The sequence below is a fragment of the Labrus mixtus genome, chromosome 23 (assembly GCF_963584025.1).
Source record: "Labrus mixtus chromosome 23, fLabMix1.1, whole genome shotgun sequence".
Lineage (NCBI taxonomy): Eukaryota > Metazoa > Chordata > Actinopteri > Labriformes > Labridae > Labrus > Labrus mixtus.
The window spans coordinates 11,054,954-11,074,546 of NC_083634.1; the positions used below are offsets into that span (position 1 = coordinate 11,054,954).

The window sequence follows — 19,593 nt, forward strand, 5'->3', positions numbered from 1 at the left end:
TGAGGGTGCAACTGCAGCCAAGACTGCCATTAGGGGGGGGGGGGGGGGGGGGGGGGGGGGGGGGGGAAGGGGGAAGGCTTTATCGGGCCCAGTCGAATGGGGATGACCCATTCCCAGGTTTGCAAAAAAAAACAAACATTGTCCATCTGAATTTTAATCAACAATGACCACGTTTTATTTCACACCTGAATTCTCAAAAAACACATTTATTTCCTGTTGCCTCATCAAAAATAAAGCCTGTTTCAAAATGTAAACCCACTCTACATCATAAAATGATATGAGCCCTTAATAGTTCAATGTTACCGCCAGGTGAACTTAACTGTCATGTTGGAATGGGTGTAGCCAGTAGACCTGCACAACGTTAGCATGAAAGCAATCAAGAAAGAAGAAGAAGAAGAAAAGGAGTGAGCAGCCTCGGGCATTTGACCCCAATAAGAACTTGTTAACAAACTTACTTCAGTCGGCTCTAAAAGACTGATAGTAGCACAGAGGGAGGTAACGTTAGCCAGGAGGCTAGCGCTGACAGTACTGATTGAAGGTGCATAATCCTGGGAGGGCCCATTCACTAACATTAGCTTATTAGCACTAAATGCAGTGAAATGCTGAAGCGGATGGGAATGCAATTAGTTTTGCCCCTCGGTCACAAGGCAAAGTGTTGGAAGAATGTGAGTTTTGACCTCATGATGGCGCTATATGAAACTACAAAGGATTACCAAACTGAGTTTTTCTTGGATTATCCTAAGGGTCCAATACATTTCTTGTGTTTGTCTTCTCTTCACCTCTCTGCAGGCTCAGCTCAGAGACCTCCAGCAGGTAGCTGAAGACCTACAGATCAAACTAGAGGAGCACCGGAGGAGGAAACACGAGGCCGACAGACTCAAAGAGCAAACACTGAAGGCGCTGGAGGCAGGCGACAGCGGTAAGCGTCCTGTCACCTTTAACCTGCTATGATTTGGTTTGACTCCATTCAAAGCAATTCTCTACATAGTTAGGCTATTGTTACAGCCACCACAGGGCAGCCTTCCATTTTATTTCAGCTCCACCTTACATTGAACTAAAGCAAATTGACCTTCGCACCGCGGGCTGCGCGTTCAAGATGACAAATGGCAGCACATCAGAAACACCCGTAAGGGGTTAAACACAGCTGCCTTTGCCGCTGAAATAAATGGACCAGCAGAGGAGTGCTGAGCTACAGCATATTGCAGTCCCACAGCACTCCTTTTTTAACGTCCCTCAAACCTTCACAGAGACGTTTCTTGTATGACTCACAGGCAAAATTCCCTTATCGCTCAGAGCGCTGGCTGGCTCGGCATTTAAAGTGACGTTGAGACGTGTGTGTGAGAATGTACAGAAAAGTTGTGGGGATGGATGGGAAAGGTTCTCTGCAATCTTTTGCGCTGATGCCACAAGGAAAAGAGAAAAAACACGACAAGAAAATGGGTCATTGATCTGAATGTAAATACACAACAAAAATAACACGTTCATTTAAAAGAATGCCTTTTGTGCACATTTCTACTTCCTTGCCGTCATGATCTTTTCATTCCCCTCTGAAATGCCGCCGATTGATTGTGTGTCTTGCGTCAATCCGTCCCTCAAGTGAAAGTTTTGATTGCAATAAAGGTCATTTGACTTTGGCGGCTCCTCCAAGCACGCATCCATCATGCTCCCCGCCGTGCGAGCTGACCTTTGCTAGTCATCACACCTTCCCCATGCTCTCTTGGCTGTCATCCTTTACTTCCATTACTGCTCATCTTCAGGCTGTAACAACCATCAATTTTCATTTCCGTGCTTGCGTTGGCATGTCTTGTTGGCGATCCATCCAGGCTTTTGTTATGCACTTCTAATGAGTGTGTGTGTGTGTGTGTGTGTGTGTGTGTGTGTGTGTGTGTGTGTGTGTGTGTGTGTGTGTGTGTGTGTGTGTGTGTGTGTGTGTGTGTGTGTGTGTGTGTGTGTGTGTGTGTGTGTGTGTGTGTGTGTGTGTGTGTGTGTGTGTGTGTGTGTGTGTGTGTGTGTGTGTGTGTGTGTGTGTGTGTGTGTGTGTGTGTGTGTGTGTGTGTGTGTGTGTGTGTGTGTGTGTGTGTGTGAACTGAATGAAAGTTTCAGAGGCCTGTCTGTAAACTATTACACATGTTGATTACTATCTTAATTTAGGTTACTAAGGATGTGCTGATAGGCCTTTTTTTGTTAATATTGGAGGTGGCTAGTTTAATTTGGTTCCATTTAAAGAGCTAAAAAAAAGCAAACAGGAAAAAAGATTGTAAGGGTGAAGAGTAATCATTAAGGGAGTCATTTCCTGAGAGTTAAACTGAATATTTGATTGAATCTTTAATGCAGCCTGGCATGGCCCTGAGCTTGCTTTTAGAGATATTGCTCCTTCTAAACTCTATTTACAGATTTCTCATCAAAATGTAGAATGGGCTGGATTTAAGTACGGGAAGTGTTTTGGTTTTTTAGTACTCTCGCTGTCACAGTATATCTGAAACAACAACAACAAGAAGTCCTCGTTACTATACAGTAGATGTAGTTGTAAACACAACATTCCAACAGTGCCCGTCCTCCTGAGCTCATCGCCCTTAAAGGCGCACGGCCATCGCAGGAAGTAGTGTGTACGTTTATTGCTTGTACCTGCACTGCAAGCTACTGCACGCTAGCGCAAGCTAACCACCAGTGTTTGGCACCCGCCTGTCAAACAGAAAGCAGGCCAACTCTGCGTCCGAGGGTGAAAGCCAACCCAAGGCTCACCCTTTTTTTTTTTTTTTTTTTTTTAGATCAAGCTTTATCCGCGTGGTGTTTCGCCTCACTACGAGATTATATTTCCTCTTCTTCGCAGCTAGAACCATGTCCGTCTCATTCCCCTGTTTGTCCAGTTGTTGAATACTATCTAATCCCAAACTCACCTTTGCGCTGTCATTGGCTGGGGGGAACGCACCCAAAACGTCCAGTGTACTCAGAAATAAAAACTTCAAATTACAGGCAGAGGACCGGCTCTCCACCACTCATGTATGGAGGCCCATACGTGATGATTGAGTGGCATTACTTCTGTGTAAGTTTATATTGCACTTTTAAGGAAAAAGCTACTGACTCTCTCTTTAAATTAAACTGCACGCCTTAAACAAGGATTCTCAATTTTCAAAGCTCCTAAAATCTCATTAAACTTAATTAAACCGAGCGGACTTTATGACCTGTTAAAGAGATAAACTCAATTAAATAAGGATGGCTCTGTATGACCCAGAAAAGCAGAACAGACAGTCAGGTAGTAGACTGCCTTCTTAGACGATGACGTTTTGTCGAAGTTATTTTTAATGCTTTGTCACAGCCGCCACCAGGTCGGGTCCGGATGAATTGATTCAAAACCCAAAGAGTATTTGTTTACATGCTCCCTGACAAAAATCCAGAGTAAGCTGTTTTTTTAGACAGTTGAAATGAAGCAGGACTTTTATATGCGATTTTTTTGATCCAGCAGATGTCGCCCTTGCGCACTAGCATGAAACCAAAACAACTTGCGGTGCATTGTGGGTTAGCATGCTAATGCTAGCGATCTTTATTATGCTCGTATCCTCACACTGCATGTAAATTTACCTGAAATGAGCGTGATCTAGAAACACAGTTAAGCAGTGAGTACAGTATGTTATTCTTCTTTTCTCTAGTCCCTCAACAACTTTTATACGAGAGGGGAGGAGTCAGCCGTCGGGCCGGCTATGTCAACATACATAAAAAAAACTCTGAAAACATCACAGACAGTGGGACTCCGGTGTTACACCCATTGAAGACAGTCATGACTCACAGAGTTATTTTCAGAGGATGTACTTGATTTCTATTACATTTAAGTGTGAAAAATCACATATAAAGCCTTTAACATATACTGGACAAAAATCAGCTAAATCTTTTTTTTCCCACTAGGGGCGCCAACATCAACACAACATGAAAGCTCCTCATAGCTGCTTTAAGAAGAGGGCCATGATTATTTTTTTTTTTACATGCAATTCCAACCTAATTCATCACCTAATTTAAGATCATGATCTGTCAAACTGTTAATAAAGGTAGAAATAAAAAAATATTACTTCCCATAGCTTTCTTTTTCTTTAAAGTCTCCTACATGTACATTCTCCATGTTCATTGTTTGTTCAGTCTCTAAAAGACTTGATCCTCAGACTACAGGGGGCCCACAGGGACAATCTGTGTGTTATCTCAATTAAATACCAGAACATCACGACAAAGAATGTCTCGTCGTTCCCTTTGTGACCTGTCAATGGCATGTCTCCGAATAGAAATGAAAAGCCAGAAGAACATACAGCTGAGTCTGCAAAGTACAACTGGACTATGTTTTCCCTTCAGTGCTGCCGTCGCTCAAACATATCTCCGGGGCTTCACGCACAGTTATTGAGAAGTTTTTAAGGGACAGGTTATTGGAACATTGCAGTTTTGCTGGACTTGAAGATATTGGATATTGTTTTACAGTACGAGCTGTAGCATTTCATTTAGCCTTTTGCTTTTTTTGTGTGTAGCATTGAGTCCAAGACAAATGTCCTCAAGGGGACAATAAAGTAGATTACTTGGTATGCTATTACATGATATAGCATCGTATGGTGTCATTTTAACTAGCTTGGTATATTAAGTCTGCTCACACTTTATACAGTTCTGTGTGAATCCTCATTGAATAACAAATACTTTGCCTTTCCCAGCCAGTCTGAAAGGACACTGAACATGTGTGCTGGCTAAAAAAAGAAAAACTCTGATTGCCAACCTGAATAAGCTTTGGGTTCACATGGAGGTCTCTTCCTCCTCTGATGTTTATTTGATACGATCCCCCCCCCCCCCCCCCCCTCATGTAAAGACAAACTGCATTTATATCTCTTTAATGGTGCGTGCCAATATGCAAAGCTACACAGGCTCTGGGTTCACCCGGAGTTTGAGGGGATTTCCTCAAGTTCATCATTAATCTAGTGGTTGACCTGATTTCTGCAGCGGACCGTCTCTCTACTACTCGTGTTCTCCAAAGGTACACGAGTGCAGCGAGACACCACATGGCATAATTTAAGAGTGCTGAGATATCAGGTTGCCTCAGCAGTCAGACCCGCTTTGATTTACCCCTGAAGATGTTTAAATTTAGTTTTCTTGTTCTCTAAAGTAGAGCCTGACCCATTCATCGGCCAGCCGATAATACATATCCAGTTACTACAGATATTATATATTGTTTAACACTTGCAGTTCTCTTTCTGGCTGTCAAGATCCAGAGTGTAAAGCGGTGATGCACGTACATGTGCAGTTACTCTCCAGTTGAGTGACCATCTTGTCTTTGTCATACTGTTGATCTTGTTTGATAACCGCATTTGAGGGATCAACACAATAAATGTGTATATCTATCTATCTCTAGATATCAAACATAGATATAAGAAAGATATCGGGCAATGTATCAGTATCAGATTATTTGTCTCCCCAATAATGATATCGGTATCGGCCCCAAAAATCCATATCGGTCGGCTTACGCTAAAGTAACCTTCTCAAAGTGTTTGAGACAGACTGTCCATTTGAACTGGGATATGATGCAATATGTCCCTGAAAGAACCTCCTAATCAACGTCACTTCCTTCACTGTTTTTCGCATCTGAATTTCCTGTTGAGTGTCTGATTCAGTTTCTTGCAGAAGGATGAGACGTTCTCAGTCACATTCCTGTTTTTCTACAGTGGAGGAATCACTGCAGATTCCCCATCCTCTGATGAATCTTTAGGGTCAGTAAACAACGCCGAAAATAGCACCACTTTCTTCAAAGATCGACTGACCATAAAGATATTCAGCATAACTAAGGAACTAAATGAATGTGATTGAATAAGACGTGGCACTAAAGCTCTTAGAATAACAAAAGCTAATCTGCTCCCCCGATGTACCAAAGCCGAAGGAGGGTTGTTGTTCTCTTTGAAAGGGAACTGATTACGTTTTTTTGACCATATTAATAATGAAGCTTAGAGGTGTGACGCTATTTCACTAAAAAGGCAGGTCAACGAAAATGAGGCCAAAATGATGCAAGGACCCCGTCTACACCTGAAACACACGAGGGATCTTCAAAGTCATCTCGCTATGAAATCTTATCACCTACCTGTGAATGTACACCTGCTCCTTAACGGCATTCATGTTGTTTTGATGTTTCAAATATTGTTTTTCGGATTAAAATCTGTAAAGTTACAGGAGGGGGAGCTTGTAGAATGATGTTATCTTTCAGCTCTGGTATAAGGCACCTTGAGATATTTGTTTCTATTGGCACTGGGGGAGAGCTTGTCTAACACCTGTTATCCTTGTGTTTGTTCACACCTTTATAAATATCACATTTTTCATCCAATGAACAATTTAAGCCCCTCAAAACCGTTTGTTTAGCCTTTGTTTAATTACGACATTTCAATATTTGTCTTCTCCCTCCCTCCCTCCCTCCCTTCCTGAGTAATTCAGTTGAATTCCCCCTGAAGTCTCCTATAAACCAGTGGATCAACTGGTCTAGCCTCAGGACCCACCAACTACTCTTTCATGAAAAATCCCAACCCAAATGTATTTTATTTTTCAGTCAATCACATTTATTTAAAGAAGAATTGTGCGGTTTGGACCTCAGACGGTACGAAGCTTGATATCACAAAGAAACTGAATGAAACAAGCTTGTTGAAAAAAAAAAAGAGCTTCGTAGACCTCGAGTCGCGACCCCCTGAAAACGCCTCCGTGACCCACTTTTGGGTCCCAACCCACCAGTGGAGAACCACTGCTATAAAACAACAGATCCAGGGTGAAACATTCAGTGTTTCTAATACTCAAGTACTTCTGTCTACTATGAGAAATAAAGTGAGACCCTTGAGTTGCTCGTATGTATAATGTATTATTTTAATATGATACAAAGAAGGAAGCACACTTTGTCCTTTAGTATTTTGACTTTATGTTGTTGAAGAAATGGATATTTCATTTAAAGATACTTGCAACGCCTCTTGAAAAGAAGGCCATCCATCGTACTAGTATTTTTCATAGCCTATCTTTTATTCATTCTTTTATTTATTGTTGTATTTTATGCTCTTATCAGAAAGCAGAACTTGGAAACAAAGTTGAAAAAGGGATGTTGAGGTTCTGGCTCCATAGACCACCATGGCCCCCCTCTATCCAGTCATTAAAGCTGCTGTGAGTGCTGCTTATCTCGTTGTCCATATTGTCCTGTACATGTGTAAAGAAGTTTTTCTGATGATAACTAGTCAATCATATCAGTCACTGTGGAAATGTAAACAAAGGCTGTGTCTCACTCTGTCTCCCACTTACCCCGCGCAGCAGCAGCTTCAGACATGAAAGATAACTTAATCGAGTTGAAGGCCTCTGAATATTAGTTTGGTGTTTGAATGTTGGGACAAATGTTTGTATCTTTGTATCTTTTTTATGTTGTAAATGGAAATGCTGTGAAGGAAGACACATTTCAGACACTAAAGTCCTATCCATCCATCAGTCGATGATGGAAATCTGTTTTGTTTCTGATCATCTTGTCTGCTTTTGTAGCTCATAAAGAGGCATCACTATCAATTTCAGTCCATTCCATAACCAGCTGAAAACTCACCGGAGATGTCAGTTTTTTCTCTGTAATGTTTCCCTGCTATCATAAATGCTAAAGTTTAAGTTTATGTGTGTGGAAAATCTGGCCCGATACGGACATTTGAGATAACAACTAAGCCAATTGCAGATTCTAATGCCGATGTTTGCTTCATGACTTCTCTTGGTGTAAGACTCCCTCAAACCGTTTTCTCTCCCGTTTGACAATAAAGACAAGTCAGAGTTTTTTCAAGTGTTGACTTCATCTGTCCAATCAAAACCCTCCTCTCTGAATTAATAGTTAGATGTAATAGATGTCAGCATTAAACTGATTTGGCACAACAAAGAAACATCAGCCACTGACATTGTTTCATACCACATTATTTTCCGATGCCTGTCAACAGGGCAGATATCGGCCGATACCAATGTATCGGTGCGTCTGTAGTGTTAATGTTAAGTCCTGGAATGTAGGAGATGATCCTTTATCTGAGAAAGCTGAGTTCATGGTCTTTGCTTTCTTTATTTCAAGAAACTGTTCAGAGCAGACGGATGAGAAAAGCGATGGCAAAATATCTGAAAAATTATAATGTGAGTGTAATATCAAACACGTGTGTTATTAAAACCACTTCCAGTATTATCAGCTAATAGAGAATAACAAGAAGAGAATAAGTAAGAATCAGGCATTTGCAAGGTCGACCCTGATGAATCTAAATCATTATTTCTGTACACTTGAATGTTTTTATTGTGCTGCAATGTTGACGCAGGATCTGAATCATTGTGCTGCTGTAAATCCACACCATCTGCTGCACCCTTCAGGGTTAAAACGCTTATTTGCAGATCCAATATTGAGATTTACATTTTCTCCTCTTCTCTGAAAAGTAAAAGTTCAATGCGACACCTGCAGCCTTTTGAAATGTTTCATCTGAAAGCATTTTCCTCCTCAGAAAGGGGTAATTTCCTTCCAGGAAATACTGCTTGAGAGTGTCTCGAAAAGAACGCAGAATGTGTGTTTTGTTTGCCTGTGAGTGCGGCGCCTACAATAACAAAGGAAAAAAAAAAAAAGCTCTGTGTGGATAACATGCTCCGTGGATCTGCAGTCTCCTGCTGATATGTTCCATTTTCTCTCTTCTCTTTGTGCCTCGCTTATTTTACGAGTGTGCCGCGCTATCGCCAGGGCAACATGGGCGGATGAGTGATGGTGTCCATTAGTAAACACAGCCCCCTATATGTGCCATCGGCCTAAAGAGCCACTGTCTCCAAACCTCCTCTCTTTCTTCACTTATTTTCCACATTCTTTCCCACTCTTCCTCTTACCTTTTACCACATCAACCCCCCCCGCTCCATCTTTTTATTCCTCTCCTCTCCTCTCCTCTCCTCCATCCATTCTCCTTATGGTTGTTTTTCATGGCTACAGCTCTGCAGTAGAGGGGAGGGATGAAACCATTTCTCTTCCTCTGCTGTGCGCTTCTCGTTTTTTTTTTTTGTTTTTTTTTGCGAGACCGAACGACTAGAGGATGGGTTGAGAATGTCAAGCACTAGGCTGGGAATAGAGCTCAGTTCAAACAGAAGAATAGGCCACTAATATGACAGATGCTGTGTGTAGAGCAGAGGAATATTAGCAAATTGCGTTTTTTTTCCCCTCTTGGTTGAACAGAGGCAGCAACAGGGGCGAGGATTCTGGCTCCTCCATAAACATTTGCCGCCTCTGATCGTGTTCATTTATTGCTCCCTATTAAAGTTAAATCTAAAAAAACAGCATGCTTTTATAAATAAGGATTTAAGACTCATTTTGGAAACGCTGCACTTGGGATCTGTGTTTTTTTTTTTCACCAGGCATGCTACTGTACACTAGCAAAAAAAAAAAAAATGCTAATTTCACAATTAGCTTTTCTGTAATTAGCACGGGAAGGTAATTGCGGCGGATGTGCAATTAGCATTATGTAAAGTGCTTTTCCCCAGACTTAGGGGCCAATCAGTTTGCCCCTTTACATTCTCCACTCCGCTGATGATGTGGGAGATGCTTCAGAGAACTTCCTCTCCCCTCCCACTCCCAATGAATGCGATTCACAAAAAAAAAAACCACGAATCAGCTGGGGTCACATGCTCGCTGCTAAACGGGGGCCAGGGAAGTTTGTGCGTCTCCTTTTCATCTGAATGGAGAGGAGGGAAATCACTGTCATAGCAGCCGCTCCAGCACAAAGCCTCCTGATTGCATTCTGGACTCTGACATGCTGTTTTTTTCTTCTACAGGGAAACCAAATGTTCTTGCACAGCGTGACTGACTCATTGCCTGATTGCCCAAAAAGCACCCCCCCCCCGTCCTCCAGCCTCCCCCTCCCTCTCTCTCCCCCCCCCCTCTGCACCCCATGTTTTCACATCCAACTCCAGCTCTGTCCTTCTTCTCCATCCCTGCCTCTCAGTTTGCCTTCAGATGGATTAGTGTTTATAACTTTGATTGGTGATTACAGAAGAAAATCCTAAACAGCTTTGTAATTATAAAAATATTACCTCTTTGTCAGCGTGACTCATTGTGCTTAAAATCTGAAAAGCGAGATTACTGTTTCTCTTCAAACTATCAGATAAGTTTGGATTAACCTAGAATTTTTTTTTCATTTTTTTTTTTATAGATCTCAAACGTCAGAACGGCACAGTGAGCAGCACTTTCAAGTTACTGGACAGCAATAAAGATGGAAGGTAACTCGATATACTGATTATCTTGTTATTTAGTTATGCTGTAATGTTTCATTGCTAACACATAATGACCCTAGAATCTAAGACACCCCTCCAACACTTCACATGTATCTGTGTTGCCTTGAGATCTTTAAAAACAGTTTGGGAAAAAAGGTTTTCTTGATATTTAAAACTCCCTTGTTCAGTTTTTTACCAAACGCCACCACTGATATTTTTATACTGATACCCTTCTCCCCTCAGGATTTGACTCTCGCCAGGGTGAAAAGCCTTCTGTCACAGTATTTAGATTGCTATGAAATCCAATACTGAAGAAATTCTTAAAGCGTGTTTTCTCCTCCTACTGTGCAGTTTTCATCAAATGTTCCAGAGTGGGCATGAAAACTGGGCAAAAAGGAGCAAGGTGAAAGTTTTTCAGCTCGAGCTGTGTATTTCAGTGGTACCTTTTTTTACAGTGTCCTTGAACATTGTGCTCCTCCAACTTTAACCACTGCATGATGAAAATCAGCGAGATGAAATGGACTCACAACAGCTGAAGCACACACGTGTGTGAACCAAAAGATTTCAGTTCAAAAAACTCAAAAAGGAGGTTCATCCTTGCATCATTCACTGACTTGTATGATATATGTGGTATTAAGCTTTTTTCATAGGCAGATTCTTTTTATTGCTATCAAGCAATTCACGTAAAAATTGCATTAACAAAGAACAATGACTCACATCAGGAGCGGGTTTTAAGGTTGATTGACAGCTTTGTTTATACATCAAAGGTGACTCGATGTAAAGATTCAAACCTGTAATTTCTGTAAATGAGCATCAGGGGATTCAAAACCATGTCAGATGTGGAAAAGAGATCATAGACTTTGTGTTCTCTCTCTTGTAAGTCTTGTAGTCCTCAAGAGATTTCCTGAAAATGCAGCAAAGTGCTGCACATACAACCTAAACAACAACCGGGATTAAAATCATGACTCATATATTTTGCTCTCACCTCTTCTATTGCTCATCCTATAAAATAAATGGATGTTTCCTTAGTACCTAATTCCCATCAATATGTATACAGTCATTAGTCCCAGCCTGACTTCTGATGCAGTGAAGTCTCATCAGTCTGAGCTGAGTGCACACGTCTAATTCCCCTAAAAACTCCTACACTTATTTGTTCTCCGGTGAACTCCAAAAAGTAATCCGTTGCTTTATTTGCATTGTTTAATCTCCAACTCCCAGCAGACCCACTTGTCACCCCCCTCCCCCCCCCCACACACACACACACTCTGCCACCCAGGCTGCCTAACTTGCTGTCGTGAGCAGTGCTTAACCTCTGAAAGTGGTTCCCATTTTGCTTTCGAGCCTTAAATGTGCTGGTGGCTTGCAGAAAAAAAAAATAGTCCCCCTAATATCCAATGAGTCTGTCCCTTCTTATGCCTTTTCCCCCCCAACTGCTATACCCAACCTTCCCGCACCACGCCTGGTCCAAAAAAAGGAAGAAGAAGAAAAAAAAAAAATACTGTTTAAGCTAACTGGGCATATTCTCCCGTAAAAGAAGCAGGACCGGGCATAGCAAACAGAAAGCGCTATAAAACATATGGCCGCATCAAGGACGAAGTGCTTGTGTAGCGGTTTTCCCGGGGAGTGCTATGTGCCCACTTATGCATTCCTGCGCCTGGACGTGTACCATTATTCAGCCCTTCTGCCCTCCCTCCAATCCCTCCCCAGCTCTGACTCCATCCATCCTCTCCATCCCAAAGCGGTGTCTGCGCTTTAAACAAACACATTACTAAGCTGAAATATCTGCAAGTGCCGCTTATTCCTATACGGCCATTGTTTCCCGGCCCCCGTCAGTCAATGGGATTCTGGAGGCAGGACGTGTATTGATGCCCATTTGAATAAAGCAAGGTGCAGGCTTTTGTATATGTATGCTACATCACCATTTATTCTGAAAGGCTCTGCAGCGCACACGCCCAAGTGTCAGGCTTGATTTAGCCGCCGTTGTGATAAATGCAAAGCCCAAAGTCACCGGTATACCTGATGCTTGCACATTGCCTGGCAATTTGCTGACTTTGAAGCGGATTAGCATGCACATTGCAGACTCTTTATCTTGTACGAAAAAAAACAAAAAAACTCTTGGCTTTGTCCCTAATGACACTTAGCAAAACACTACCCCGTTCTTAATCCACTCGATTGGAATTGCTAATTATCTTTAATGCAGATTCATAGATAATTGTTTGCTCATTTATGCAGCCAACTAATCTCATTTTGGTGTCCATTCAGCCACCAATAATTGCTTCATGACAAAAACAGCAACCTTTTTTTTTTCTAATCCAGGAAGTTTTATATCCACTCTTGAATACATAAAGGGACATGTCAGAAGCTAACATGCTGCTGATTAGCATCATAATTGTATTTTAATACCAATATTAACTCTGGAAATGAGTTATTCTTCCGGTGATTTGCAGGTTAGCAGATTCAGATTCTCCGGTCACATTTAGAACATGTAGTTAGTAAAGTTTTACTCTGAAAGTTTCTTCCCATCAGTTTGATCTATGGGGGAGGGGGGGAGGGTAAAAAAAAAAAACTCCCCCACTCATTGGTCATTAAGGTAGCTTCTGGACTTCCTCGCCAATATTTCATCCCCGAACCTTCCCAAGCCACGCATACACACACACACACACATAAGTGCGAGCCAGCTGGCAGGCAGTTGGCAGCCCAGTGCAGGATTAACTGGTACCAGTATGCCTGTCTATAAATAGAGTCTACCAACTGCTTCAGGAAATGAACCATGATGGAGCCTCCCAAAGGCCCATGAACAGGTTGTGCTTTTTATCCCCTCCTCTCTGTCGGGATTATGAGTGTGTGTATGTGTGAGAGCCAGTTCCCTAATGTTTATTACTGTCTCTTTCAGTCAAATCAGCTGCAGGTGTGTGTTTTTGAAGCACCTGCTTTCATGATGCCACTGTCTATATGTGTAAAGATGCCCTCCGTGATTTGGGCCAAAGCCAGTTTTCTCTCCACATCCGTTCTTCTGCTGCCTCCCAGAGAAAAGAGCCATTGTTTTTTTTTTTCTCCCGCACTTACCTCGATCATTGATCCTGCTGTAGCGGAACAAGCCATTCGCTTTGTATGTTTGCCGGCGATTCTGTTGTTTTGATGGACTCCTGGGATTGATCTAGTCATTATCTCAGCACAGTGATGTTAGTTTAGGTTGGAGCCAGTGGAAGAAAGACACCAGCAGGAGAGGATGGCTGAAGAAAAGATCCAAGTGTTCTGGGATAAGAGATGGTGTTCTGTGTGTGGGATTTGATTGTTGTTTGTGCCACTTGGAGCCCGATAGGCTGAAAGGACAGATAGCGGGAGCCAGCGAAACGTTGACTGAGGCCAAACTGACCCAAAAGAAAGAGCGCAGGAACATTCAGCTTCAGCCTCGTGTCGCTTTAAAACACCGCTAAAGTTTGTTTGCACGTCAATACAATGGGTTAGCAAGTGCTGCTCGTGTCTGCTATCTCCAGAGGGGGAAACACAAGAACCACCTGCCTCACTTATAACTTAGATAAGACCAAACAGATAGTGCAGCTTAATCCATGTTTGTGAAGCCAAAAAGATGGAGCTTAGGGTTTAAAAGTACAATATTGACGTTTTTTTTTCTTCTTTCCTCTAGAGTGGATGTTGTTCTTGCCCTCAGGTGCTCTGGAATAAACGCTCAGCTTGTTGGATTCAGTTGTAGTGTCGAATGCCGTAGCATGTTCAAAACATCTTACTAGAAAGAACCACAATTAACTTCTAAATGAGGAATCCGTACTTTGCTCACCACAGTCTGTTAATAAACTTAAGCTACTGTAGTCAGTAGTTTTTCTTTCACCTTCAAACTTGCGTCTTACTTTTTGTGAGTTTTAAGTGTATTGGAACATTCCTCATCATTCAACCAAAAATACTTAATCATCTCTTTTCTTCTTTTTTTTTTTTTTTTACCACAACAGCATCACAGTGGAGGAAGTCCAGGCCAGAGTGACACTCGTCCATGATGAGGAGAGGATTCTCTCAGAGGATGAAGCAGTGGTAAGTGGCCTTTTTTTTCATAAAGTCTGCAATGCATTGGAGATAGAGCAATGTCCGTGGGCCACCAAAGGGTGTTAGGTCTTATTGATTTGGCTCTGTTCAGCGTGTTTCAAGCCTTGAATCTGTCTTATTGGCCTTTGAGTTCTTTAATAACCCACACTTCAAACAAAAACGTGAAACAAAGCATGGCCACATTTCCATTGGAGGACATCATTGTTTTGATTCAATACTTCTGTTTATTATTAATAGATCCCCTAAAAGACCAACATACTCCACATATTTCATTAAGAGTGATTTCCATACGCCGATGAGCTCTCTAAATCAAAGACAACATGACTTAAGTTGCTGTAGCGAGTGTTTAGTTGGTTAGTGTAGAGTTGGTTTTTGGCGCTAGAAGCGACTTTACTGGATTGGGAGGAAGGAACATGGAGTAGTCAAACACAAAGTTTTCAAAGTGGTGCATTCAAAGCCCATGATTCATTTCTAATTAATCGCTAACTAGCTAATAAGATGATTAACACACAGTCTTTCTCACAGTACAACATTAAATGTGTTACAGCCTTCAGAAAAGGTTCATTTCATCACTGCTCATTCACTCACGTCTCCGCTGGGAGATTCACACCTTTAAGCTTTTATATGATATATAGTGAGTTGTAAACAGTTAAAAATTGCTAAATGAATTAGCATTACTATTATTGAGGCCTCATGTTATTTCTACTACGCTCTAAACATGTTTGCTTCTGTTAGGGCATTTGGATAATGGGGCCTATTTGGGATTGTCTGGCATTGGAGCCAGCACAATGTGGTTGTCCTAAGATTAACATTTAACACTCTGCTGTTACTATTCAACTCTGGAGATTACAGTTTGGTATTTACCACACTGGTTACTGAATCATCCACAGATACATCATTCAAGATGTGCATCTAATCCTTAGAAATAATCCAGAAATAAGACACAGTCCTGTATTTTGTTTCAGTATTTTGAAGCTTTGCAAACAACAAACTGCTTCGTCTTTTAAAAATCCTTTTCGCCCAGACTTTTCTGTGTTCTTTTTTTTTCTTTTTCTTTCCATCTTCCTGTATTTGACTGTCAGTCCGGGTCCGCCGTGCTCTCCTCTCGTACCACAGGGTCCCTTCCACATTCATTTGGATTCTGAACAGGATGAGCACAGTTTCCTCACAGTTCGATCTCCGCTCAAGCTGCACGGTGCAGGGAATACGTCTGTCTGTTTCACTTTGAAACTTGTTCAGCCTCCCTCTCACCAGGCAGCACGTATCAAAACCTCTGACTGTAAACAAAATGGCTAGAGCTCAATTTCTCCCCTCTTCTTTTGCCGGCTCCCTCTTCTACCATAAATATCAATTAGTACGCACAACCTTACATGCTACAACAAAAAAAAGACACTGATGTAATCTCCTGCTGCAAGGCGGGAAAAATTCAGTTTATAGAGAGATTTCTAAATGTTGGCTGCATTCAGGGTTAGAGGCAAAAATGTCGTCGCTTGCTTTCATTTTTTGACATTGTGGAGTAAGTTTATGACAGAACATGAAAGCCTTCGTGGTCGGGAAAATTAGCACTCATTTGTTTTTGTTTTTTTTACTGATGGCTAATGGAGACGCATTTCTAATGCGTACAACGGCATCGGAGGAGAATGAATATGCATGAATCTGAAAATCTGCACTTAACTGCAAGCACAACAAACGGTGATCAAGCTGGGCAAATTAAACAGGGTGCCATTGACAGTACTTAACAGGCGATTTGCATTAAAACTGACAAGCAGCCCGGTGTTAGCACCTTAATCAAGGTCCAAGGACGGAAACGGTTTGCACTGTATGAGGATTAAATTCTGTGTTTCTGGGAGCGGTGTAATCGAGTGATTTTTTTTCCTTAAAATCAACTACAAATTGGTTGCCTTGTTGTTTCTGTCTCATAAATATGATTAATGTTGCCTTTAATATTGCAAGTTAGGTGCTGTACAGCAAGTACATTAGCTGTAGAAGTTTTGTAGTAAATACCACAGTTGCATGGAGAGCCCTGTAAGATGTTGTTTTCTTTTTTATATGTGGAGAGAAGGAGAAGAGGTGTTATTTCCTCCTCACTGCTCAGACATTGATTACTTTTTCTTCTGTTGCACTGGACCATGATTTTATTTTTTTTTTAATCTTTTTGCACACTTATTCAATTTGTGTCATTTTTTTTTCACCTTTTTTTTTTATTTTATTTTATTAGTTTCCTCGCTTCTCTTCCGTCCCTCTTAAGAAGCTTTGGCCTCCACAGAAAATTCAGTTTCCACTTCAGCGGCCCAGATAATTCGAGAACAGAGAGGATTTTCAGGAGAACAATTTGATGATCAAAGGAGGCACTCCACTTGGGAGAGGAGAAGAGATATTCGGGCGCGTCTTCCCCTCAGTGTTCTATCGTCACGTTAAAGCCCTCCACTCCTATAGAGAGCAGCGGTAATGCAGATTCAAGTTCACACACTTTTGGAAAAGGTAATCATAGGTTTCCAGGAGGAGTTTTTCTTTTTCATTGTCAGAAAAAAATAGCACCTGTCTTTTTCGGAGCTGTCTCCTTATTTCAGTCTTTCAAACACAACAGAATGCCAACAGATATCATTTCAATACTCTGAAACATTTGAAAGAAATCTCGCAGAGAGAAAGGACCACTGCTCTCTGCTATATTCTCAGATTTGCTGATCTGTGACCGAGCCGGGACTGTACACTTTGTGCTGGTGAACAGAGCTGCAGGAAATTGCCTTCTTTCAAGAAATGGGCATTTGTGCAGAGGTGAATTTCACTTATCCATCTACTACCCTACCCACCGCCTCTTAAAGCCCCTTACTCAGTCTACCAGAAACGGAAGGAGATTGAATATAGAATATGTTTTTTTTTTTTTTTTTGCGAATGGAATCCTCTGATTAAAAAGGAAGAAAAAAAGTCAACCTTTGTTGCTCAAGCACTTCTCTTCTCGGAGGTGATAGGAAGAGCGCAAAGATGGAGGACTTTCACCTTTCTTTAAAGTGTAGACATGGAAAAAAAAAAACTTCACTGGAGGCGCATGAAAAGGTTGGGAATTCCCCTCAACTGCTCGCAAGTAACTGTGAATATCTTGCATGTTTCACAGTTTAATGGTTGTAGCTGTGCCCCGGGGGATTCCGATATAAAGAATAAGAGCTGTCATCGGGTGGTAACAAGGCAGAAATGAAGACGATGTAGTTGGAAGGTAGTGGTGCATGGACAAAGTGGGAAAACAGGACCGTAAAGATCTCATTAAACTGAACTCTGACGCATCCATAACTATCGAAGAAGCAAATCCTGTGCGGTATAGAACCAGTGGACGCTTTAATGGTTTAAATAAAGGAAAGAAAGTGTGAAAGTTGTGTTCTCATGTAGACTTGTGTTTATAATTAAGCTCCTCCAAAACAACTTTGCTGTTGATTGAGTTTCTACATCATGAACATGGACATGAACATGCAGTTCTTTGAGGAGGTTGAATTGATCAAAAAGGAGACTTATTTTAAAGTTCCATAAACTGAAGTATCTACCTGAATACACCTGAAGACGCTACACGCAGCTACACGCAGCTACATTAAAGAAATATGCAAAAAAAAAAAAAAAAAGGTTGAATTTTATACTTAAAGACCAACAATCAGTTTATGGAATACATCATGAACAGCTTCAGCCACCAGGCGGTCAGGAAGCTGAACTCTCCCCCCCCCCCTCTCAACCGCCCATGCCCCCCCACTCATTTTGGGTAGTACTCGCTACTCTCTCTCTAACTCACTCTCTCTCGCTCTTTTTCTTTCTGCCCTCGCTCTGATCTCACTGTCTCTCACTTCCCCAGGAAAACCTAAATAAGCTCCGGACACTTTACACTGATGACACTTTTTTAACTTTCACTCATACTGTCCCCTCATCTGTCACTTTAACACAAAGGACTTCTTTTCAAAAGATTTATTTTTGGAGCTTTGGGCCTTTTTATTGGAGAGATAGATCAGTGGATAGAGTTGGAAATCAGGGAGAGAGCGAGAGTGGGGAATGACATGCGGGTTTGGAGCCACAAGTGGGATTTGAACCTGGGACGCCCGCTTGAAGGACCACATGCCTCCATGCATAGGGTGCGCGCACTAACCACTCCGCCACCAGCACCCCAAGACAAAGGACTTGGACACATATCTTTATACTTTCTGATTTGCTTTTTAAATATTTTTTTATACTAAGCAGTTTGCACCGTGGCTTGAAGATCTTTTTTTTTTTTATATTTGTGTATGTCCAGTACACATGGCAAAATGACAATAAACATGACTTAGACTTTTGTATATTGCGTTGAAGCGCTACGGATGTTATAGCATGACACTGTTCATACAGAGCGGTTTTAGAACTTAATTTCATTTCATTATTTACAGAGACCAAACTCAATCCTGCCTTTGAAGCTTTGTAGACATTTTATAAACCACACTTACTCTTAAGTCAATATTTCAAACTAAAAGATATTATTTTTGGTAAATTAAGACTCTTTATTAACCATAAAATGTCTCCATTCCTGATATTCCTCTGCACAGTGACACATTGACAGCATCCCGCGGCGCCAGAAAGCACCTGCAAAGCGAGCCGTCCTGACTTCACCTTTTCTCTCTCTTGGCAACAACAGAGGGCTCTCTTGATTTTCACAACATCCTCTGATACACACACACACACACACACACACACACACACACACACACACACACACACACACACACACACACACACACACACACACACACACACACAAAAAACACCCGGCGCCTTGCACTGCCCTCCAAACCCTCTTATGTACCGTCCAAGGTCAGCCGCTCGGCCCGGCTCTTCATACCATCTGTTTGGGATGGTTGACATTTGGCCCCAGCCAACACTGAAATCTCACTTCAGAGGGGGAGCCGGGATATTTGCATTTTGTTTTTGTGTTGTGTTGTAGGAGGGAAGATATCGGCTGTTTTTGATCTCAGAGGAAAGAATTAAGATGTTGTTTTAAAGTACAAGATATTAGTTAAGATGAGAATCGGGTGTTGAATGATTAATCTGTTTTTTAGGCTCTCAAACTGAAGTTCTACATTCATTAAAGGATCATGACTTGTCATAGAAGCTGCATATGAAGCACCTTTTACATCTTAGGTTTAAGTACATGTCTGACTGTTTTTGCTGGCCACATTTTGACCCCAAAACTGTATGTTTAAAAGTCTAATCAAAGCCACACAAGTAAGGAGGGTAGGCGTCTTTCTTCATCTCACTTCATGGTGTTCCCCCAGCTACCAGAAGGGGGCAGCAGGCCTCTTA

General features: G+C 41.7%; 1 protein-coding gene across 1 annotated transcript in view; it reads left to right on the forward strand.

The window, feature by feature from the left end:
- The window catches only part of LOC132958319 (glucosidase 2 subunit beta-like), a 130,311-nt gene that overhangs the window by 11,337 nt on the left and 99,381 nt on the right, over positions 1 to 19,593 (forward strand). Inside the window, exons 6-8 of the mRNA XM_061031068.1 lie at positions 790 to 919; positions 10,173 to 10,239; positions 14,199 to 14,277. Of these exons, the coding sequence (XP_060887051.1) occupies positions 790 to 919; positions 10,173 to 10,239; positions 14,199 to 14,277 (276 nt within the window). The remainder of the gene's footprint in view (positions 1 to 789; positions 920 to 10,172; positions 10,240 to 14,198; positions 14,278 to 19,593) is intronic.